Below are 25,213 nucleotides of genomic sequence, written 5' to 3'. Positions count from 1 at the left end.
TTTCCTCCATGCATTAGATGCTTTTTGTTTGTTTTTTGGACCCAATTTTTATTTTTATTTTTTTGCCTGGACAAAAACATTCTTCGAAAGCTTTCCTTAAAGCAATAGTTCACCCAAAAGAAAAAAATATAAGCCTTTTGAAAATGTTATTTACCAGGTGTTTTTTTTCTTTTTTCCCCATGCAGTAAAGATGTTTTTTTTTGTTGTTGTTTATTTGTTTTTTTGTTTGTTTGTTTTAGTTTTTAGTTTTAGTTTTTTTTTTTTTTCTGGACAAAAACATTCTTTGAAAGCTTTCCTTTAAGGAATAGTTCACCCAAAACACAAAAGAAAAAAATATATGCCTTTGGAACACAGAAATTTTTGAAAATGTCTTTTTCCAGATTTCTTTTTTTTTTTCTTTCTTTTTTTTTGCCATAAAGATTTTTTTTACCCAGTTCATCTTTGTTTGTTTTTTTGACCCAATATATATAATTTACATTTATTTATTTATTTATTTTTCTGGAAAAACACATTCTTCGAAAGGTTTTTCCAGATTTTTTCCCCTTTTTTCCCCATGCAAAAAAGATGTTCTTTGTTTCTCTGTTTTTTTTTTTTTTTGTTTGTTTGTTTGTTTTTTTGACCCAATTCATTTTTTATTTCTGGACAAAAACATTCTTTGAAAGCTTTCCTTTAAGAGATATTTCACTCGAAACACAAAAGAAAAAAATGTGCCTTTGGATATTTTTGAAAATGTCTTTTTCCAGATTTTTTTTTTTGCAAAGATGTTTGTTTGATGTTAGGTTGGTTGTTTATGTATTTATTTATTTTTGACCCAATTCCTTTTTTTTTGTATTTTGGACAAAACCATTCTTCGAAAACTTTCGATAAAGGGATACTTCATCCGAAACTCAAAAGAAAACAAATATGCCTTTTGGAACACAAAGGCAGATCTTTTTGAAGATCTTTTTGTTTGTTTCTTTATTTGTTTTTTGACCAATTGATTTTTTTTTCCCCTGGCCAAAACATTCTTCGAAATACATTTGTGTTTTTTTGTTTGTTTGTTTGTTTGTGTGTAAGATATAAGGTATACAAAAAATCCTGCACAAATATAATAGATATTAGGTAAATCATTTTGAACAGACTTTCAAAGACTTCCTTAAAGTGATAGTTCACCTGAAAACAAATATTCTGTCATCCTCCTCTCTTATTGTGGAACAAGTAGATATTTTGAAATATGTCTTACTGCTTCTTTCATACAATAAAAGTCCAGTGTTGTTTTAGTCCCCATCAGCTTTCATTATATGGACATAAACAGGTGAAACAAAAAAATATGTATTTATTTTAGTGCTGCCAAACGATGAACCGCAATTAATTGCATTCCAAATTAAACGTTTTTGTTTACATAATATATGTGTGTGTACAATGTATATTTATTATGTACATATAATGACACACACAAGCATGTTTATATTTAAGAAAAATGTTATGTTTATATATTACAAATATTTATATATAATATCAATTATATGAACATAAATATATAAATATAAATACATGTAAATATTTTCAAAATATAAACTGTATGTGTGTGTGTGTGTGTGTTTATATATACATAATAAATATACACCACACACATTCATATATTATGTAAACAAAAACTTTTTTCTTAAATGCGATTAATTACGATTAATCATTTGACAGCATCTATTTATTTATTTATTATTATTATGTGTGTGTGTGTGCAAAGGCCATCTTATATACCTTTCCTTCAGATGTGATGGCATACCAACAAATCGTCCACAAAAACGGGTGATATCCTGTAAATCGACATTTTGAATGGGATTGAAAATAAAGCCTGCTTATAATATAGACATATTTGCGGATTACTTCCCAAATGCAACATTAACCAAAGAGGAATACAGAAAGTGTCGTTCCATTCAAAATCGAATAAAATAAACGTGGTACGACACGTAATCCCACATGCATTGAATAAAATAAGTAGGAGACAATCTGTCTATCTGTTGATGCTATTAGTATAATGCTCCCTCGTGTCTAATGACCCGTGCGCTGGCAGAACGTGCATGTTTGTAATGTGTAAAGTGTAGCGTGCACGAGTCCACCCAGCCGTTGAATAGAGTTGAGATCCGCATGTCTTTAACCCATCTTCTCTGAATAGCTGCGAGGCTCGCCCCAGGCTCAAACACCCCTCGGGGTGTGGGCCTCCCAAACACACTGCAAAGAATCACACAGTCTTTCTTTACACTGCCTCTAGGTCTGTTTTCACACTTATCTCTGTGGCTGCTCCTCTATAGGACCACATGGGTTCTGGTATTCTTCCTCCTGCATTTATACAATCAATAATTAAACAATGTGTACGCAGTAAATAGGGTAAATAGAAAAGGGGGGCTCGACATAGGCCTGGACTTGACAGGAGGAAATTAAAGGATGCATTATAGTGAAAGACAGCTCCCTAGAGAGGCAAAACAGCATTTAAAGTCCTATAACTTATAAGTAAAGCCAAACGCAAAACTCTGATAATTACAAAATCATCATAATATTATCTTCAAATGCACATTCTAAAAATTTAATTGCAAACAGACGTCATGCATACTAATTTTTTGGAAATATTTACCTTTTATTACCCACTGCAATTAAAACATTCGACTGATATATGTGTTTAGAGTAATAAAGATAAAACGCAATCAGCGTAACACCAAGCAGATAAATAAAACGAATGACATGCAAATACGCAACCCCAAATAGAATCGTTCAAACACTGCAGTATGGCAAAATTGCCACTAAAAGAGTGAATACAGATCTGTAGAAAATGAATGACACGATGAAATAACCTCTGCGCTCTCTATTCTGTTAGCAGAGCTTGCCATTGATTAAAAAGGTTGAAGAGGTAGAATAAAGGCCCGTACTGGCTTCCATATGGCCCAGAAGCCCTAAGGGTGCAGGCCAGCTCATCAGGCCCCAGCTCCCTTTCCTCTCACTGGGACCCCAGCTGGTGAAGAGCCCCCCATTTAAAGCTCCTTCACCGCCATCACCATAATGGAGCTTGGCTGGGCCTCAACCGCTTACCTCTGTAATTAACAGCCCCAATGCCACCACAATTACAGCCCCAGATTCCTCCCTCGGCCTCAGTGTGAATTAGGGACTGAGCTAATAGCTTGGAGGTAGGACACGCGGCCTCCTCTTGCCCCGGGGATGGAAGGCTACAATAAGAGGCTGGAATAAATAAAAAGCAAGGTTTTGCACACAGCCGCGTATGATGATAATCCTGTAATTAGCTTACACAAAGCTTACGGTGTAATGGCAAAACACGGTATTTAAATCAAGGGCCAAATTGTAAGCATATGATGCAGGAGAGGGACGAACACGATTATAGGCGGATAAAACTGATGTGTTTTTAAAGCACATGACAGATTGTTGAATACATCACATTTGAATTAGAATACATAAATATGCTACAATTCAAATGACTCATTATTAATTTCCCACGAATTTGAGTCATAAGCACTCTTTAGACAAATCACGACGATGGCATCAAAGTTTGGCCTTGGTCAGTAATGACAGGCTTGTCATTGAGACAAGGGTGCATTTTGTACAGAACGTGAATGCAAAAACCAGGCAAAGCGGAAATTATAATGAACAGGGCTTGTGACTGAAGTGTAGCTGCATTTGCAAAAGAAAAGAAATGGCACATTTCATTTTGCGTTTAAAAACAAGCCACTTGAAACTTCTGAATTGCCACTGTTGCACAACAGCCGCTCACTAATGCAGATTGTGCATTTGAATGGTGTAACTGCACTAAGGACAAATCAGAACTCATTTTCTTAGCGGATTTATTTTATTTGTTTTAAAAGCAAATCTCTGTCATGTCCCCTGCCTTACCAAAAGCTGTGGTTTTTACAAAACGTTTAGTAATATAACAAGTGTATTTTGATTTTACTAAACATTATGGTATTTTAGAACTGAAATAGTTATACTTAAATTCAATTTAATGTAAAATAAGATGCATATGATGCATATAAATTATCCTGATTTATATTAAAGGGGTCATCGGATGCAACGTTCACTTTTACATGTTGTTTGAATATTAATGTGTGTTGGCAGTGTACACATCTACCCTATAATGATAAAAATTCATGCAGTGGTTTTTAATTAATCTATAAAATAATATCTCCTTTTTCAAATCAAGCCATTTTTAGATGCCTGTCGGTGTGGCGTCATACCGACAGAGGCCGCTCCCCACGACAGTTGATTGACATGAGCGTCTTACCTCAGACCCGCCTTAAATCAGTTGTAACAGTTCGCCCTCTTTGTTTCGATGCCGGAGCAAACAAAGTTGGACAAGAATATCTCCGATTGAGCAATTGAGGTATTGTGTTGCTGGATGAAACAATGAACATAGTGGTCATCATTTACTTTTTGTTTGTAAAGGGAATGCACCTCCCGATCTACATATATCCATCTATGTTCATGCGAATCATTTGATCCAGGTTCACTAACAGCAGAAGTGAGTGTAAGGGTTTTTTTTTTATAAATCTTTGCGATCACCTTTCCTAACAACGTGCTAGTTAGCAAGTTTAGCAGCTAAACGTGGCTAAAGTAAACATGCTAGTCACTCCACAGAGAGAAGAGAGGGGCAGGGCGAGCAGAGCTCATTAACATTTAAAGCAACCTCAACCAGAACAAGATGATTTTTGAATAAAGAATAATATCAACTTGTGGAAAATGGGCATCCGATGACCCCTTTAAAGTTAATATATACTATTTAGTCGTACTAAATAGTTAAGCAAAATTAAAATAGATAAAAAATAAAAACATAATTCTTAAAATAATGACATGAAAACATTTTGTTTAACACCTAAGGCCCGTTCACACCAAGAACGATAACGATAACTATAAATACAACGATAACTATATTTGCGCCCACACCAGTGAACAATAACTTTCTGTTTTTGTTGCATTTACATGACTTCAACCACTAAATGTCCTCAGTACGCACATTTCGAGCGCATCTAAACAGTGAATTTAGCGATCTCTAACGTAGTCAGTGTAGTGGAATAATAACAATACATGCTCTTTTCTACTGCAACTTCAAAAGAGGCAAGACAGTGTTCTCCAAACCAGCGCTGACTTCCTGAGGTAATTTTATGTTTTATGTTTCTCTGTTTGCTTCTCAACAATGTCACCTGCTATTTCAAATGTGCAAGCCCTTTAAATTTGAATGACGTCTGATTAGCTGTCAGTGTTTTATCATTCATAAGCTGTAAAAAAAATCATTCTGAAAGTGATCCCAACGATATCGTTACTCTGTATCGTTATCATTATAGTCTTTGTATGAACTCTGCTATTCTCTTAAATTTGAAGAACATTTTAAATTTTAGAACGTTATCTTGATAGTAACAAAACAATGGTGGATGTGTTAGATGAGTGCTAACATGACTAACTGATGAAACAACCCAGTTAGTAAACCAAAATATGTCTAAGTTACATTATTATTAAACTTAGTCATTAGAAAGACAATCTACATTAATCTACACAAATTTTTAGGAAATAGTGCTTCTGCAGTGAATTATTAAAACTATTTCAGTAAGACAGCAATATCATGGTTTACCTGGAAACCTAAAGCTGCACTAGATAACGTTATACATCACATAGTAGGACAAAAAACTAGATATTTTGAGCACTCACTTGAAAATGTACACATAACTTATCAATACTTACAGATTGTGTTTCGGAGACGCTTGTTGGTCCAAATAATTAAGATTAGAAGCCAAAGAAGATACAAGCCAAGATTACAGAAGCAGTCCTCGGTAAAATGACAAACACACAACATTGTGTTGCTGTTGTATCATGGAAAAATGAATTCTAACCACTGATTCTTCACATTATCATCTTTTAGCAATGTAAAACAAAACAAACTTGCTTTCACAGTGCAGAACACAGCATCTTCGCGACATGACGTAAACACACTAACTAGCGTTAAGTGTTTGTGGGCAGGTCAGTGTGTTCATATTTCACGGGCAGGTGGGGATTTTGCTAATGCGTTACCCAGTGACGTAGACGGAAACAGGCAGAAGATTCGAAAATATGACGATTCCTTGTGAGACAATATCTTCACGTATAATGCACTTTTTTGATTAACAACTTTGCAGACTGTTTACATTGAAGAATAGCTATGTTACAAACTGCAAAGAAGATATTTTTCGAAAACCTATATGACCTACTCTTTAAAACTAAAAAGTCCTACCTTTACTTGAGGCTGTGATGTTCTCCATTGTTCGGGCCCGTGGCGGCTAAACTCCTGCTGTGCCCATGGGCGGCATTTTAGGTGGTGTACGTCACAATAGGCCGTTCCCCGTCCACCCACTTCGCTATCTATCTTGAAGAGCCATCGCTGGACTTCCATGTGTTCTGTCATTAACCGGGCCAAAGCTTCATGAAGCTGGAAGACAGACATATAAATTACTTCTAATATTCCATTCTTCAAATGTAAGTTTCACATGAGGTGTTTAAACAGATGACTGGCACACAGACCTGCTCCAGAGTGTATATATCCCACTTTCCTGGAGGCATGTCAACCCCTGCGCTACTGAAGATCCGTCTTCCTCCTGATTTTGTGCTGTATAGCTGGGTCACCGCAGGCTCTGTGCCCAAAAGTGGAACTTCGAGCTCATCAGCCACAGCCAGGTCATCAACATGGGTGACACCACCGATCATGTAGGCCTGCTTCCCCTGGATCAAATTCTTGATGCGCTTTAGTGTTCGAGGGCTGTACTTCAGGAGCGAAGCTAGACACATATTTCGGGTCTGAAAGAGGAATATAATGCAAGAGCACAAAAGCAGCAAAATTAATGCTGTATGTTTCATAATAAGCCCTAATAAAGAGAATGCATAACAGAAAAACATTTTTATTATGTATATTCGCCCCCAAAGGTAATATCTCAGCTGTCTTTGTGTACATAAATAACTGTCCTTTCCACTCTAGCTCTAAGGTCCTACCCCTCCCTTTGTCTAAGGGTGTAATTTATGAACGTGCGCAAACACATTGAGCCCATTACGTGCAGCCGGAGGGGTCATGACCTCTCCTGTACTCCAACACGTTAAATTGATAAAGGAGAGTCAGGGGAGGGCCGTACACCTCTGCAGCCTCTCGTCTTTACTATGTGCTTAGTGATGGGCTCCGTGGGGAAAGCACTAATTACTCCACATCTGTATGTTTGATCCAAGCAGAATTGTCCCGTCTGTCATTGGCACGCCATGCTGGCAGCAACGGCTAACAGAGATTTATCCTGCTGACACGTCTGGCAGAGTTTACACACGGAGAGGAATCGACAGGGAAGAGGCAGCGCGTGCCGCTCGTGCGCTATGCGGCAATAAATAACAGAGGCACGTTGCTTGCACGCGCAGGCAGTTAGGCTTACAATAACAGAAAAAATCAAATTGTATATAGTGTAAAATAAACTATTCATGTTCCATGAAGCTATTTTGTACATTTCCCAGCGTAAATATATCAAAACTTAATTTTGGATTAGTTATATGCATTGCAAAGAACTTCATTTGGACAACTTTACAGGCGATTTTCTCAATATTTAGATTTTTTGGCACCCTCAGATTCCAGATTTTAAAATAGTTGTATCTCAGCCACATATTGTCCTATCCCAACAAACCATACATCAATGGAAACTTATTTATTTAGCATTCAGAAGATATATAAACCTCAATTTTAAAATATTATGACTGAGTCACAAATATATACTTTCATGAACTGTTTGCATTTGTGATGTATTTTTCTTTTTACCACTTGAACTGGGGTTTTAAGGTAAGTTTTTTAATCTATTAAAATAAGTTTGAATATAATTGTACATCTGTTTCAGGTTTATACATCTAACAATTAGTAGATATTATAAATAAATGCTTTAAATAATAAGTAAATATTACAAATAGTAAATGTTTTAAATAGTAAATATTAGGGGTGGGTTTTGACACAAACTTCATGATTTGTTTCGATTCTGATTTATAAGCTTGCGATTCGATTCAATATAAATTATTTTGGATATATATCAGGTACAGTACATTGCAAAAATTCTCAAGGAAAAAAATCTCAACTAATGCTGTAAAATATATATGAGTCAGATGGTACTACATTACTATAATATTAAAGATTAAAATAAACTGATTTGTATAAAATGCTTTAATTACACTCAATTAAGTTTTTATAGTAATAAAGTTATAATTACATAATTACAGTTCTACTCCAATTTGTTTTTTGAAATATAAAAATTTAAATGGTGGCTGTCATAAAAACTTACTCACAAAAATGGGCTTATTCAAATATAAATTAAAAAGTAAAAATTACAGTGAATATGTTATATGATGCATATATTTAACAAAATATTCCTCTCTAGAGTCCATTTATAATGGTTTATAGTCACTGAATAGGTTTTTTCTGAGGTAAAATGTGTTGTTACATGACATATTGTTTGCAAGCTGTTGCATATACATATTTGTATTGTTGAAACACTGATTGAGGGATTACATGAGATTACATTTCCTTCTGAAGCATCAGTGAGCACTGGAACCTTCTGTAATATTTGCATATGAGTCCCTCAGTTGTCGTCAGTGTGAAAAAGATTCAAATACACAAAAATGCTGAAACACCAAAAAATTTGTGGGACCCGAAGGATTTTTTTGAAGAACAGCAGGCAGTTTATCTGCTCAGGACAAACAAGGGACTCATGAACAAAAACACAGCTGTGGATCATTCAGATAACAACACAGTATTAAGAATCAATTGTATGTAAACTTTTAAACGGGGTCATTTGTTATAAATTCAACTATTATTTTCTCTTGTGGACTATAAGTAAAGGTCTTTTATGTGAAATATCTTATCCAGGTCGTACTAAATAAAAAAAATTAACGTGTATTTTGTATGATCCCTCTTATTTTGGTAAAAAAAAAATTAACATTTTGCAGACTATGCAAGGTGTATGTAAACTTTTGACCTCAACTGTATTTCGTACTGAAACTGGTGTTCAAGTGGAGGAGATGAGGTTACTTGCGCTTCGGGACTACAGCGATCTCTCACTCCACATTAAACAGCACCGAAATGGCATTTGTTGTTTGAATACTGCAATAAAATGAACAGAATTTGAAATCTGAGACTTTGTTTTATATCAAAAGTAACAAAGCACAAAGCTTATTGCAATTTACTGGATGGGAGGCGTGCAACAATGTTCCATTCATGAACTGAAAACAAGCTCGACTAATCAATTCTTGGGATTTAGGAATCAAAATTGTTTCGGAAAAATTAGAATAAATATTTTTTACCCATCCCTAGTAGATATTGTAATGAATTATTTATATTTATATATATATATATATATATATATATATATATATCATTAATAATATTTGTCTGATAAATAATATATAGCTTTGTACATGAAAATAAATAGTATTATAATAAATATATAGCAATCTTAGAATCATTACAGTTCCCTGACATCAAAAAGTGTATATTGATAATGTTTAGTTTTGAACAATATCAAATATTTGTAAAAAAAAATAAAATAAATTGCATGTCTCCTCTTCTCTAGCTTGCTTCCTAATCTAACCGTCTAATAAACCTGGCATTGTATATTATTGTTCTGTGACAAATTGCTTTTGTTTCTATATTGTAACTGGCTTTGGATAGAAATGAGTAAATGTAAAAGTACAGATCCTTGTGCTAAAACCTAATCATTTATGGCAGATCTGAGAGTAGTAAATGCAAAGGTCACCTCTGTCGCCCTCTATAGGTGAGAAATACATCAAATTCTTCTATGAAGAATCTATTTCAGAAATTACTTTGAGGTAAGACAAAAAGGCCCGTGTAGCAACATTCAGGTGTGTATGTGGTGCATCATACTGAAAAATACTCCAGTGCTTCTGGCACTAGGATGGTGAAGCGTTTGGCACAGTTGGACTCAGGCGCAGAAGCGTCACCCAGCTCAATGGCAGTCTGCAAACCCAGCAGGCGAGTGTAGTACTGGAGAACATCCTCGCCCAGGCGCACCGGAGACACATAGATGACCTCCACGTTCTCATCTGTATGTAACACAAACAGTGCTGAGTTTGCTCTCATGTGTCTGCTGCCAATCCAATTTGATCATGTCGTGGTTAACACCCTCACCTCTGATGTCACACAGTCGGCCCATCTGGGTATTCTGGAGAACATCAAATCCCCTGAGACTGAGCCGCTGATGTTGGGAATATCCTGTTGAACAAATCAAAATGAGATTTTTTAACAATAAATTAATGACTAAGTCAAGACACTCAGAATCCTCAAAAAGACTCTGTAATGAAATGATTAAATGCATGCGAACTAACAGAGCGAGGCAATAAAAACAATAGGGTTCAACTTCTTAATTATCTGAGCTCACACAGGCCTCTCCTCAGCCACCCCTAGTGCAAAAATCACACTCCATCTGCTGGTGATTACAATTCACACTCATCATCATCATCTCCAATAGCCAGCGCAGGTCTCAACGACAAGTTTTTGGTGAATACATTTTCTGTTTTCTGCAGTCGCACTCAAATACATGTATTTTTTGCTTAAAAATAATATGTGACCAGAAGCCATCATAACAGATGGAAAGGAATTACCCAATGATGGAAGGTGGATGATAGTCCTTTTGGCGGAGGTGATGTGTTTCCAGTTTGCTGCCAGACTCTGTGAATCACAGACAGCAGAGAGTAAAAGAGAATAAAAGTGATCGGTGACAGACAGCACCCAGCAGCACATGGATTTATCATGTTGTCGGCCCACCGATGGCAGCAAAGGGAGGAAATTATGCTTGTCTTTCTCCCTGGGTCTCATGGAGACAAACCAAGCATAAATCACATTAATTAAATCAGCTAAGTGCATACTTAGAAACATCTTCCCTCTATTAATTCAATTAGCAGGCTACATGAAGCTTTCTGCCAGGGGAAGATTAAGGCTTAATTAAAAGGATGTGAGTGTTTAAAGGGTGGAAACATACACAAGCTTGTGTCTCCTCTCACAGTGAGTGACGGTGAGGATAAATGAACATGTGGGCACTAATTAAGAGACATGCTAGTTTCATAAAGATGTTACAGGAATGACAGCACAGATGAAACATCTGTTCTGACAAATAGAAACTTAATCTAAACGTGAGGCTGTGCTATCACTATCACTCTTTGAATAAGCACCTCCGCATTGAAAGTTCAGTTCTCTCTGGTGCTTCATTGATCAATACATGTACTTTACAGCTGTGGTTTCACATTTTTTAGTTAAACAAACTGATTTTATATGAGTGGAACAACTGTGCATTGTTACACCTCAGATTCATGATCTGCCATTCAAAAGAAGTGACTAATGACAGCTTGAGCCGTTTCTAAGAAGTTACTGGAGTAAAGACCCAGTCATTCTGAGAAAAATAACTAATAATTATAAAGCTTTAATAATCAGTTTCAAGAAAAGCCACAGCAGAACAATTGCATGAATTGGTTGACTGAACGAATCAACTGAATGAATGACTCTTTGACTAACAAAATAAACAGTTTTTTATTCCCGAACAAAACTTTATTTAAAAGAATATGTTGAATGAATGATTGCTCATAGAAGCAACTGCTTCTTTCCTGAATGAAAAACCATTGGTTGAATAAATGATTTAATGACGCACTAATGAAGACAGTCCCTGTGTATGAATATGCCTTCTTATGGAAGCCCGTTCCCGCCACTGAATAAAAAATTAAAAACAGGTCATTGCCACTTTTTATCCGCATTTGTAAGTTAACGTCATGCGATTCTGATTTTTTTTCTCAGAATTGTGAGGTTTAAACTCGCAATTGCGAGTTATAAAGTCATAATAGCAGGACATTTGTGAGAAATAAAGTCAGAATTGCGAGATTGCGAGACTTTTTTTTTTTGCAATTCTGCCTTTTTTCTCAGAAATGTAAGATATAAACTCACAACAGTGAAACAAAAGTCAGAATTGTGAGTTATTTTTGTTTCTTGCAGTTGTGAGTTTATATCTTGCTATTATGACTAAAAGTCCAGTTCTGAGGGGGAAAAAAAGACTGATATGTTCTCAGAATTGCAAATTTATATCTATCAAGTCTGTTTTAATAACTTGTAATAGCTTGTTATGAAGTCGCAATCCTAAGAAAAAAGTCACAATTGTGAATTCATATAACAATTCTGACTTTTTTTTACCAGAACTGCAACTTTATTTATCAGAATTGAAGTTTATATATCGTAATTCTGACTTTATAACATGCAATTGTGAGTTTATATGACTTTCTCAGAACTGGGAGTTCAAATCTTGCGATACTTATATCACACAATTCTGAGAAAAAAGTCAGAACTGCGAGTTTATATCTCGCAATTCTGCCTTCATTTCTCAGAATTGTGAGATTATATCTCACAATTCTGACTTTATAACTTGCAACTGCAAGTTTATATCACGCAGTTGTGAGAGAAAAATTCAGAACTGTTTATATCAGACTATTATATCGGAAGAGTTTATATCTCACAATTCTAACTTAATTTCTCATAATTTTTTATTATTTAATTCACCTCTGCTCTGATGCGGTAGTTTTCCAACTGGCGGAGACGTGAGGTCTGTAGACTCTTCCTTAAATGGCGTAATTTGGCACGTTTCAGCAGAGACATGGCAATAACTTGAGCCGCCCATTTGGGCCTGAGTTGGAGCAGGTAGGCGGTACGGGCAGAGTAACGCCTCCAGCAGGTCTGGATGCACACAGCCGCTGCCTGATGCCCCTCGATGCCTTTGTAGCGCTGGCCAGGCTGACACATCAGGTCCCATACCTCATCCCTGTTCTCCAGCACAGAGAGCAGCTTCTCCACATGGGCGCACCGGCCCCTGCCGTCTCTCCAGTCGAGCTCACCGCTCTGCACGCACGCTGCCAGTCGCTCCCCACACACCCTCGCCAGTGGCACTGCAAAGTCCAATAGCATCCACTGCAGCTGATCCAAAGCCTCCACTATTCCACCCCAGTACAGACAGTATTGCTTTTTAAACCTACAGTAGTCAGAGTCATCCGGGTCAATCTGACCCTCAACTATGGTGAAAGGATATTTGCTGACAGCAGCTGACACTGGAATGCTCTAAGAAAAGAGAAATACATATTATAATAAAGGCAAAAGGCTATTGCAATCATTTAAAAGAATAGTCCACCCGAAAATTTAAATTCTGGAGTCCCATTCTTCAAAATATTTACTTTGTATTCCACAGAAGATAAGAAAATCATACAGGTATAGAACGACATGAGTAAGCACTGACAGAATTTTCATTTTTGGGTGAACTATTCCTTTCAAAAACTATTATGGCTCATATTTTCCCCCCATTGGGCCTATATGTCCACAGCATTAAATAAAAATGCTTAGAAACACAAGACACACAGTGTCCAAATCATCTAAAATGTTACCTCAACAAGCAGACACTAACTTTATGTCATGTCAGTATGAATAAATAATACCTGCAGGTTAAGTGGGGTGAGTCGGGCTATCCCACGATTCAGTACTCCATTGTCAGAGCTTGCAGAAGCAGCCGAAGGAGGGGGAGTACGTATGGTCCTGGATGGTGGACTCTCGGTTGCTGATCTTCCAAGAGCCGTTCCATCTCTGCTCACATCCATCTCCAGTTTTGAAGCCTTTTCTGACTCATCTATTATTAGATTAGAAGTACATACATATATATATAACAGATGTTAAAAGAATAAAAAAAACAACATGTAAATATATAATATTTATCAAGTTATTTGAATGATATTTTGTATAAGAAGTAGACCGTTTTAGACTATAAATATTTATTTATGATGGTACATGAATATATATTTAGTACTATATATAGCACTAAATATATGCCTGACAATATCACAAACAGCGTAAAATTTGCTTAAAATTACCTGCTGAAAACAAAATGTTAATTGAACAAAAAAGCAATACTTAAGGCTTGGTTTACTCCCCCTCTGTATGTAGATTGTTGGGATCCAATACACAACAAAAAGCTGAATTTTTGAATGCATACAAATTGACTTTCTAACTTTAAATGTAGGCCGCAAGTGTGTAATGACATTGTGGAAATAGACTGACCCATCTTACTTTGGCCACTGTCCTCTCTCTGGAGCACATGGACAGCTTTGGGCTGTACTGGGGTTTGCAATGAAGAGAGGTCAGATGCTGAGGGCAGCAGCCCTGAAATGCATTAAAAAATAACCAAACAACTCTAATTACAACCTGCAGGAGAGAATCTGTACACAAAATATTTCAAGGTTCGTGAATACAGCACATTATTCATGAACACAAAAAGAGGGCACAAACAAACAAATGAATTTATGCAAATATAAGCATATACACTACTGTATAAATAGTATGGGTTCAGCAAGGTTTTTGGTTTTTGGGAAAAAAATTATTTTCATTTATTTTAAATAAACGCAGTTCCATTCTATTCATCAAAGAATCAAGCAAAGAAAATATGACAGTTTTTACCAAAATACTATTTTTACACTGAAAATAATAAGAAATCTTTCTCGAGCACCAAATCACCATGTTAGAATGATTAATGGTTTAATGGCTGCTGGAACAATGTTGCTGTTTTTACTGTATTTTTGATCAAAAACACTACCAGTCAAAAGTTTTTGGACAATAAGATTTTTAATCTTTTAATCTGAGTAGCTGAGTAGAATTTTTCATGATTCTTTGATGAATATAAAGTTCAGAAGAACAGCATTTATCTGAAATAGAAAAATACTAACTCCAAGCTTTTGAATGGTATAGCGTATAATGTTATAAAACCTTTTTTATAACATTTTATAACCTTTTTATTCATCAAATAATCCTGAAAAAAAACTGTTTCAAATACTGATAATAATGATAATAATTTTTTTTCTTGAACAGCAAATCAGCATATTAGAACGATTTCTGATAGATCATGTGACTCTGAAGACTAGAGTCAGACTGGAGAAAGTTAGCTTTGATCACAGAAATAAATTACATTTTAAAATATATTCAAATAAAAAGCAGTTATTTTAATTAGTAAAAATATTTCACAATATTACTGTTTTTGCTATATTTTCAATCAAATAAATACAGGCTTGGAGAGCAGAAGAGACTTTTTTTTTTTTTAAAATTCAACAATATTACAGACTCAAAACTCTTGAACAGAAGTGTACATTTAATAAAGAAATACTGTATCAGTTGTAAAAAGAGATTTATACCTGCATTCACTTCTCTACATTCAGATGGTGGTTTGGGGTGTAGGTGTTTAGGCAGACCACCATGTGCTGCAGCAAAACCCGAAGTGGGGCCAGTGACCACTCTTTGAGTCCCAACCTAAAAAAAAACAAAAAAACAAGGCAAACAAATGTTATGTTTTCATTACATAAATGTACACTATACGCTTTCTAACTGTGGTTCAACTAAGCCAGAACAGTCATTTTAAAAAGCTATTCCACACCATACTTTCACTGTGAAATCTCATTCGAGTGATTTAAATATGTGCATATTCAAGTATATGTGAATGAGAAACATGCTCACTGTTCACTTTCATCAACAGCGAAAATTGCATTCTTATTTTTGGGAGAACTATCCATTTGAGCTTGAAATAATGGGCATTTCTTAAAAAGGCAATAAAACATTGTCCAAACATGGAAGAATTACTGAGCCCCGAATGATAGCTCTGTGGTCAAAGGTCAGAGGTGTTGAAAGTGACAGAACAAAGGGTATTAACCTACTGCCCCGTCTCACTGGGCCAAAAAAACCTGCCTGCAGGCTCTAAAGCCACCATTCACCCGATACTAGAAGAAGAGAGCGAGGGAACATACTTCGCTCAATAACTTGCTCATGGAGAATGCTATTAGCTTCGGGTCACCGATCAGATTTTTCCCTCCAAACAAAACTTTGTTGTAAAAGGCTGGGAGACGACTATCCATTAATCAGGCTGGTGGCAGCTTGTAGATGTCAAGAAATATGGTTTCTCTTTCTGTCGGTTCCGATGGCTGTAGCAAATTCACAAGTGCGTGCACATTTGCGAGAGAGAGCGCGGTGATGTTGTGTGATTACAACCAACAGATTTTCCGCATTCATTAAAATAAAGCTGGAGCTAAAATACAGGCAGTTAATGACATTGTAAACTGGCCAATAAGCCCCCTTCCCTGAAGCAATCAATCACACGCTGGCAATGCTTTCTGGATACTTTAAGCACGGCTCGGTTTATTTGTCTCGCACCTTCTCTCAAGTGAACAGCTGCTTGAAATCTTCTAGAATTAAATTCCATCAGAGCAATGCCTAAAATGCTCGTACCTCCTCATTATCATATAATAGTTCATAAATCAAATGAAAGTCGTGCACCACATTCCACAATAAAAAGGATGTAGTGCAATAATTAGGATCTAATATAATTCGTTGTTAATTTTTACAATCATTTTGAAAACACAAGCACCATAAGTCACAAAAAAGCACAATAAAAACATGTTATCTACAGAAAATTTATAGCCTCATGGCTAAAAAAATGCAACGGGTAGGACGTGCATTAATCATAGCACACAAAACAGCATCAAAAAAAGGAGGTCAGTGCCGAAAAACATATAATGGAGAGCACACTACGAGTTTGTCAAGTTGTGGGCACATGCCAGACAGAGCCCTTCTGTACTCTCCTCATCCTGCTGTTCTCTGGCCTGTCTGTTGTCACACCACTGAGCTCCCTGACAAGCCACGAGCGCCGGCCAGGTGTTTGGAGAGGTTTGGAGGCTTGCAGCTGTTTAAGTGGTACGAGGGGACATTTTAAAGAAAAAAAAACAGTGGGAGCTCCTTCGGAGACTCTGCGGAGAACTAGCCGACAGCACAGAGGTATCGACGCAGCAGGCAGAGCGCCAGCGAGTGCCAGTTGGGTAAGCCACGGCTGTCTTATTGGCATGCGGAAACAGGTACCGGTGCCTGTCCTGAGACAGCTGTAAAGCAGCAGCCCATACAACTGCAATCAGGCGGTGGCCGTCCTCCGAAGAATGCTGATGTGCCGCAATCTGCGTCTGTCTGCTTTCGGCAGCCAAGTCTCATACCTTCTTCTCAACAACATGACAGCCTCCTCACGAGTGACAGGCAGAGGATGCAGGAGATAGAGGAAGAACCGCGGCGGAAAGCAGAAGGGGGGAAACAGAGCACCAAAACAAATGGTGACCTTTAGAAAGATTAATTTGTTTACCAACAGACAGATTTAGCTGTCACTGCCAAACCAGGTGACCTTCAAATTCGCATCTCCTGTTTGAAAGCGAAGTGACTGCAGTCATCTATTATTACACGCCAGTCACATCTTTTCTTTTCATGAGGTTCATGTGACAGACGCTGGCGTTAAGGCAACAGTCAGAGCTGGCCAGGATATAATCAACAACATCAATAAGCCTTAATCATAAAAGCTGCTGGATTCTAATACAGCCACACATGTAAAATAAACGAGAACACACTATAGTATTAAAGGGACAGCTCACACAAAAAAAGACCATTCTGTCATTGTTTACTCACCCTGCAAACCTGTATGACTTTATTTCCTCTGTGAAATAAATGTTGTTGTTTTGGAACAACATGAGGGTGAGTAAATGATGACAGGAATTTTATTTTGGGGTAAACTGTCTCTTTCTTCAATAATAATAGAAGCATATCCACAACTCACACTGGTTCTGTTGTGCAGGTGAGGAAGCTGAATCCCATAATTTTGTTGCATAATCTCCTTGTTCTTTGGGTGAAAAGGGTTATTCAGTAAACGCATGATAAATGCTGACTTGTGCTGTTGGGGAGACAGAACCATAGATTACAGAATAAAGACCTTTTTGGCTTAACAAATGTTATGAGAATGTGTAAAGATGGAAACCTTTTCTCCTGGTGATGGACCAGGAATCTGGCATCTCTGAGGACGTGCATTTGGTATTGTCTCATATTGTGGCTGCCTACAAAAATGTTATAAAAATATGTTAGATTTAATGTGATTTTACATAATCTAGTTGACTTTTTTTTTTTAAATACCATTTAACAAGTTTGGTGGGGACAAGCTTCTTTTCAGGCTCTTCAATACAGGGTAGCGTCAAAACCTGATTACTGATGGTTTTCAGATAATCTTCTGCATGCCTCTATAGTTCAATAAACAAATATTTACAAGCATTATTCTTCCATCCACTTTTTTTTATATATTTCCACTGCATGAAACTTAGTATAAAGATTAATAGTACTTATGCTTAATAGTACTTATGCTCACCGAAGTTGCATTTATTTATTATTTATCAAAAATGCAGATAAAATGGTAACATTATGAAATATTATTGCAATTTAAAATAATATATTTTTTATCCCAATATACTTAGAATTTATTTCTGTGATCAAAGCTATTATTGCAATTTAAAATAGTGGTGTTCTATTTTAATATACTTTAAAATAGAATTTATTTCTGTGATGCAAAGCTGAATTTTTAGCATCATTACTCCAGTCTTCAGTGTCACATGATCTTTCAGAAATAATTCTAATATGCTGATTAATTATCAATGTTGGAAACAGTTGCGCTGCTTAATTTTTTTCTTTTCTTTTTTTTAGAACCTGTGATACTTTTTTCAGGACTCTGTTGAATAAAAATGTAAAATTAACAGCATTTATTCCAAACAGAAACCTTTTCTAACAATGTAAGTCTTTACTATCACTTTTTTTTCATCAATCTAACACATCCTTGCTGAATAAAAGTATTAATTTCTTTGAAATAATAAAATAAAGAAAAAATTGACTGACCCCAAACTTTGAACGGCAGTGTATATTCTTTCAAAAGATTTCTATTTTAAATAAATGCTGCTCTTTTTAATGTTTTATTCATCAAAGAATCCTGAAAAAATTAAACAGCACAAGTGTTTTCAGCACTGATAATTAATCAGCATATTAGAATGATTTCTGAAGGATCATGTGACACGGAAGACTGGAGTAATAATGCTAAAAATTCAGCTTTGCATCACAGAAAAAAATCTGAAGTATATCAAAATAGAAAACCACTATTTTAAATTGCAATAATATTTTACAATATTACCGTTTTTTCTGTATTTTTAATCAAATAAACAGGCTTGATGAGCAGACTTCTTTAAAGAACATTTAAAATCTTATAAACAAATTTGTGTAAACAGATGCTAAAAAAGCTACAGGACTACAAAATATAAAAATATATTGTTTGCAATTTTTTGCAAATTCTTCCCAAAGAAATCTGGTACTGTATGCTGTGTATTTAAGTAAAACAGACCTCAACTAAAGCCTACAGAACTATTCAAGTCAAATTGTCATTAAGTTGGCTTTTTATACCCTTATTCCATTCTCTGTCCTGCTGATGGCTGCATCCAAAGCTTGAATGTCCAAAACCTCCCCATTCTCTTCCACAGTTAATCGAACAAGATTCCTTTTTAGTTGTCTTAAATCATCCTGCACCTAAGACAAAATAAAAATCACAAAAATACAGTTTTACAAACGTAATTATATCATATTCAGTTATATAATGCAACTAGCATAGTTTCAAAGTAATTAAAACGTCAACAGTTGTTGTCAAGCCTTCTTTCATATTATTTTATAACGTTACTTGAGCACATTACCTGTACTAAAATATGCCCAACTTCATCTTTATTTTTAAGGACCTCGGCCATTTCTTTCTACTAAATAATTCAGGTCACATCTGAGCTTTTCTAGCTTCGCTCCAAGTCTTTATATTTTTCTAAACAAACGTCTGACTGTAACTATGGCAACATGACGCGTACGACAGTACAGTCTCCATTAATAAACACAGTCAGACCAGTATTGTTTGTTATTATTACCATTTCGTTTTTAATCAGTGTGTGTATCACTGTTTCTATAGCTGTTCATTAGAAAGCTTTAACTCTTACTAAACTTTAGATTTTCTAACACACACACGCTTGCGCAGACACGGAAGTAAGTTGGGGTTAGAGGTGAAAGGTTTCTGGAGGTGGTTGACAGCTGCTGCTAACGTGCTAACTTTCATTAGTAGCTGTTTTTAATTGTCCAAACGCTTAAAATGGCAGATGATCAAGGAGATGAAGTACCTACCCTGCCTTGTATCTTAGTCACAAGTTGTGACCCCAGCTTTAAAGAAGAGGAGCTCATTAGACGTGAGTAGAAGGGGGGAATATATTCTACACTCGTTAGCCTTGATGCTATGCTAACGTTAGCTGTCAACAAGAAATGTCATTGTGCTGCCTCTTAAATACAGATCAAAATTGTTTTGATAGCGATAACGGTTTCATTATTAATCGCATAAAATATACAGTGCAGTAATGTTTTGTGTAACGATAGCATAAAAGCAATATTTTATGTGAAGACTGTCCATCTGTCGACTTAATAGTTAATTCTTTATCTGGCTTTTTGCTGATTTCATGTAACGTGGTGTTTTGTAAAAGTTACAGTTTACGTGTTTATCTCTTATATTGGTTTTCTAATCGCTGGACATAATGTGAATCATTACTGACGCTGTTATTTTTACATATATATTCTTGATGCAGGGCTATAATACATAATAAGTGTGCAATATATAGACTGGCACATTTGATATATCCATTTTTAATTCTAATACATAATTTAGTGCTTTATTTTTAGAACGTTTTAGGGGGGAAATATACTATTTTTTAAATCTAGTGATTCTTTGTGACCAGCAGGCGGTGGTATTGAGCTTTAGTTTGTTTTCACTTGGCCAATAACAGTTTTAATATATTTTATTTCAGAGATTCTGGGTTCAGAATCACTACCTCAGGCTACCAAAATAGAGGAAAGAGTTTCTTGGTATCCATGGACAATCAACAACAAGTACTACACGGCAAACGTCAGCTTATGTGTCGTTTCAAGTCCATTTGACATGAATACAGAGGTTGCCCGGTCTATGCAAGCGTTCATTGTTTACTTTGACAGCAAAGCTGTGAGTTATTAACATATTGATCATTTAATAAATTCACCATTTAGTGCTTGTGCCTTGATTCAACTCTTTTTGTGTTTCAGAAAGATGGTCTGAACAGTGTCAACTCCTGGTTATCAGTAGTAGAGGATTTGGCTCCAGAAGTGCTGATCCTAGTGTGTGACCATGCATGTGACAGTGGTGTGTTTGCTACTTCTTTTTCAGTGGTTTGAATGCAACATATGGAGTTTTTTGCTAAGTTTGGTGTAAATATGCCCTTGCAGGTGTTAGCAAACAGGAGGCCCAGCAGTGGTGTCTGGCTCACGCATTTGAATTAGTAGAGCTCAACCCTCAAGATCTACCTGATGAAGATGGTGAGAAAGAAAACAAAGTTTAGTCATGATTATGCACGTGAAACATTTTGTTTACAGTCTTTTATGTACCCCACAGATGACTTTCCAGAGTCCACTGGAGTAAAAAGAATCGTTCAGGCGCTCAACGCCAATGTGTGGTCCAGCGTCGAGATGAAAGATGGTGAGTCTGTACTGTCCTAATGGGAAATGTACAGAGCTATGTTCATTAACTTTCCCTTTAATTATTATATGTTCTTCTCAGAACACAGTCAAGGATTTGGGCTAATGAGCAGCCTGGTGGCCTCTCATCACAACAACCCACGACCCAGTCAAGAGACACTGGTTAGCCTTTTTTAATTGTGCTGCTTTTTAATGTATGTAGATGAACATTATTTACAGAAGTGTCTTAAAGGGATAGCTTACCCAAAAATTAAAATTCTGTCATTAATTGCTTACCCTCATGTCGTTCCAAGCCTGTAAGGCCTTCGGTTATCTGAGGACACAAATTGAGATATTTTAGATTAAACCAGAGAGCTTTCTGACCATGCGTAGACAGCAACAGAACTGACACGTTCAAGGCATAGAAAGGTAGTAAGGACATTCCTAAAATAACGACTTTATTTGACAATTTCTTCTTAGTAAAGGTCAGAAAGCTCTTGGATTTTATCAAAACATACAGTGCCGTTGTGCTACAGGCGTCCTGTGTTCGAATCCTGACTCGAGGACCTTTCCCAATCCCGTCCCCTGTCTCTCTCCCACTTCGCTTCCTGTCCATTCTGATCTGTCCTGTCCTAATAATGCCAAAAATAAATCTTTAAAAAAAAAAAAAAAAAATGAACAAAGGTCTAACAAATATGCAACGACATGAGGGGGAGTAATTACTAACAGGATTTTCATTTTTAGGTAAACTATTCCTTTAATACTAATGTTAAAATGTGACCCCTGACTACAAAACAAGTCATAAGGGTCAGTTTTTTTGAAATTGAGATTTGTACATTCTAACAGACAATTTTTTCTCGCTATAGTCCTCTCATTCCCCATCAAACAGTACAGATGAAGGCACTGAGAGCCAGAGAGCAGAGAATAACCAGAATAACGCAGTAGATACAGCAGTCGGTAAGTGCTTTTGTTAAGGGGCAATGTATTTGTACTCCATTTGAGTTAACTTAATGATATGATAAAATAGGACATTAGTGTTTTAAGTACAAACAGAACAAGCTGTTGTTCAAATACGTAGTTGAAAGTACTTCTGTGCAGTGTTTTCAGTGAAATCTTTGCTAATTTGTTACAGATCCCATGATTGACATTGACATACAAGAGTTGGCTAACCTAACAGCTGGAGATGCAGATGTGGAGAATTTTGAGCGACTCTTTACAAAGTTGAAAGAGATGAAAGGTAGAAAGACCCCTTTTTTGCATTTTTTTTAATATTAAGAATACGGTAAAAACAGAAATATCATGACATAGTTTTACAGATTAACCTCATAACCTTTAAAGGTTCTTTATTTGAATATATTTTAGAATGTTATTTATCCCTGTAAAGGCCAGGCTGAATTTGGTGCATAATGTTGTGGTGGAAACTGTGGTACTTTTATTTTCAAGATTTTTAATGTGATAATTTAAATGTTCTTGTTAAATAAAATATTTTTTAATCTTTTAATATATAAAGATATTTCTTAAAATAATTTATCGAAACTTAAAAGTGAAGACCTGTTTTTACAAATAACATTTAGTATATGCTTAAAACTCTTACTTGTAGACAAGGCCTCTTCATTGCCACATGAACAGAGGAAAGTACACGCAGAAAAGGTAACATACCTTTAATATTATCTCATTTAAAGAGATCAACCAAAAATAAAAATTCTGTAATTAATTACTCACCCTCATGTTGTTCCAAACCTGTAAGACCTTCGTTCATCTTCGGAAGACAAATTAAGATATTTCTGATGAAATCCAAGAGCTTTCTGACCCTGTATAGACAGTAACGTAACTGACACATTCATGGCCCAGAAAGGTAGCAAGGACATTGTTGCAATAGTCCATGTGACAGCGGTTGTTCACCTGTAATGTTATAAAGCTACAAGAATCCTTTTTCTGCGCATAGAAAACTAAAATAACAACATGAATAAAAACTTCTTTAACAATGTCCTTACTAACTTTCTGGGCCTTGAACGTGTCAGTTGCGTTGCTGTCTATGCAGGGTCAGAAAATGCCCAGATTTTATCAAAAATATCTTAATTTGTGTTCCAAAGCTAAACGAAGGTCTCACGGGTTTGGAACGACATGAGGGTGAGTAATTAATAACAGATTTTTCATTTTTGGGTCAACTATCCCTTCAATACTAATGCTAATTTTTTAAATCCGAATGTTGCACTAACAATCAAATTACCCTCAATCAGGTTGCTAAAGCATTCTGGATGGCTATTGGTGGAGACCAGGATGAGATTGATGGCTTGTCATCAGGGGAGGAGAGTTAACCAGCTTCCACTGTTGATACTCAGCCCACCCTTTAATCCCCCAGTCATCCCAAATCAGCCCAGCCCAGTCCTGTCCCGCCCGAGAAACATGGAAGAATGTGGGCAAAAACAGCAAGTGAGATATTCAAGATACTGCTGTTACTATAATATCAGTGTCCAACACCTCAATCAAGCAGTACAGAGTCATTATGGGCTTTTGGCTTCAAACATTGTAATCTGAGAGCCATGGGACGGGTCGCAGGAGGCGAGATTGTTATCTTGCCTGTTCTCTGGTGGTGTCAGTGCAAGTCTGCGGCGACATACAAGGATGAAGCCTATGGTTCTGTCAAAAGAGTTATAAATCAAATGACGGATGAGCTGACAAAAGTGGATTGTTTTTAAACTTTTATTTTTCCGATGTAAGTCACAGTTACGGACTATGCTTGTGCATGTCATTAGCTCTTCATCAATTAAAAAAATGATCTGTCGAATAAGTTTTGATGGTTTTTAGAAATACATTTGTCAAATACATTTGACATCATGAAACTATTCTTTACATACTGTAAAAAAAAAAAAAGTCTTAAAATGATGCTCTTAAAACATTTTATTATTAAAACTTACATAACAAAAGTCAATATGACAGTGAATGCAAGAAAAGTAAACGTTATGGAAAAGCAAAAAGGAAATTCAGGGAAAACAAGAACTAAGCACCAATTTCAGAAGATGAATGAAATTACTGACACTAAGACAAAGAATGTTGTATTTGCAAACCAAGAGTGCAAGAAAATAAACAGGATACAAGCGATATTCCAGCAAAGAGCACAAATCTAAATAAAACCAACAGTCCAACTGTGTGGTTTGGCCCTGTTGAGTCACAGATAAAGATTTATAGCTTGGAGGAATCAAACACAAGCATCAGTTGTTCAATGAAACATCAGTTTGATTTTTAAAATCAAGCAGAGATTGTCAGGATTTTCATGATCAGTGATTCAGAAGTTATTCCTTGACCAGACATCAGCCAATACAATGAGAAACATGCTTTTGGACTGCTGATTCATGCATTGAGTTAGTTGTCAATACTAACAAATAACCTGATGAGAAAAGGGTCCACATAAAAATCTAGCCGTTTGCACTATTCTCAGTGATATCATTTTTTTACATAAAATACAAGCATTCCAAGAGCTGCCAGCAGTACTTGCCTTCCATTTTTCGGTGAAAAATAACTTAAAATCATTTTTTACCCACTCACAAATCACTGACAGTAAAACAGAGTAGTAGATACATGAAATGCTGTTACGTGAGTTCAAGAGCTCAAAAATCAGAATGGATTGACAGTCCTGAGTTCGAGACATCCCTTTGGTGCTCCAATCATGAACAACAGAATCAATGAAATCAAGACTGCTGAAAAGAAAAAAAAAACTGATGACTAATGGTGTGGTCACATTTACCATTGTTCTGGGAATTTTTTGTGCAG

At 36.0% G+C, this 25,213-nt stretch overlaps 2 protein-coding genes across 2 annotated transcripts in view; one reads left to right on the top strand and one right to left on the bottom strand.

Annotated features, from left to right (window-relative positions):
- The window catches only part of iqch (IQ motif containing H), a 36,663-nt gene extending 16,678 nt beyond the window's left edge, over window positions 1–19,985 (bottom strand). Inside the window, exons 1-14 of the mRNA XM_051134764.1 lie at window positions 19,624–19,985; window positions 19,340–19,462; window positions 18,035–18,138; window positions 17,883–17,958; window positions 17,685–17,798; window positions 15,238–15,352; window positions 14,114–14,215; window positions 13,498–13,685; window positions 12,575–13,126; window positions 10,639–10,705; window positions 10,166–10,249; window positions 9,902–10,080; window positions 6,529–6,801; window positions 6,242–6,436 (exon numbers count right to left, since the gene is read on the bottom strand). Coding sequence (XP_050990721.1) covers window positions 6,242–6,436; window positions 6,529–6,801; window positions 9,902–10,080; window positions 10,166–10,249; window positions 10,639–10,705; window positions 12,575–13,126; window positions 13,498–13,685; window positions 14,114–14,215; window positions 15,238–15,352; window positions 17,685–17,798; window positions 17,883–17,958; window positions 18,035–18,138; window positions 19,340–19,462; window positions 19,624–19,674 — 2,223 coding nt within the window. The 5' untranslated portion in view covers window positions 19,675–19,985. The remainder of the gene's footprint in view (window positions 1–6,241; window positions 6,437–6,528; window positions 6,802–9,901; window positions 10,081–10,165; window positions 10,250–10,638; window positions 10,706–12,574; window positions 13,127–13,497; window positions 13,686–14,113; window positions 14,216–15,237; window positions 15,353–17,684; window positions 17,799–17,882; window positions 17,959–18,034; window positions 18,139–19,339; window positions 19,463–19,623) is intronic.
- On the top strand, window positions 19,957–24,355 carry aagab (alpha and gamma adaptin binding protein). Its single transcript, XM_051134767.1, has 10 exons — window positions 19,957–20,154; window positions 20,764–20,954; window positions 21,035–21,131; window positions 21,215–21,304; window positions 21,381–21,464; window positions 21,546–21,625; window positions 22,309–22,399; window positions 22,575–22,679; window positions 23,043–23,092; window positions 23,683–24,355. Exons 1-10 carry the CDS (start codon window positions 20,061–20,063, stop codon window positions 23,758–23,760), a joined length of 960 nt encoding a protein of 319 aa, XP_050990724.1. The 5' UTR covers window positions 19,957–20,060; the 3' UTR covers window positions 23,761–24,355.
- Window positions 24,356–25,213: the final 858 nt, after the last annotated feature.

Source organism: Labeo rohita, chromosome 18 (genome assembly GCF_022985175.1).
Source record: "Labeo rohita strain BAU-BD-2019 chromosome 18, IGBB_LRoh.1.0, whole genome shotgun sequence".
In the NCBI taxonomy this organism is placed as follows: domain Eukaryota; kingdom Metazoa; phylum Chordata; class Actinopteri; order Cypriniformes; family Cyprinidae; genus Labeo; species Labeo rohita.
Note: the sequence above shows the minus strand (reverse complement) of the source record. Positions and strands in the feature narration are given on the sequence as shown.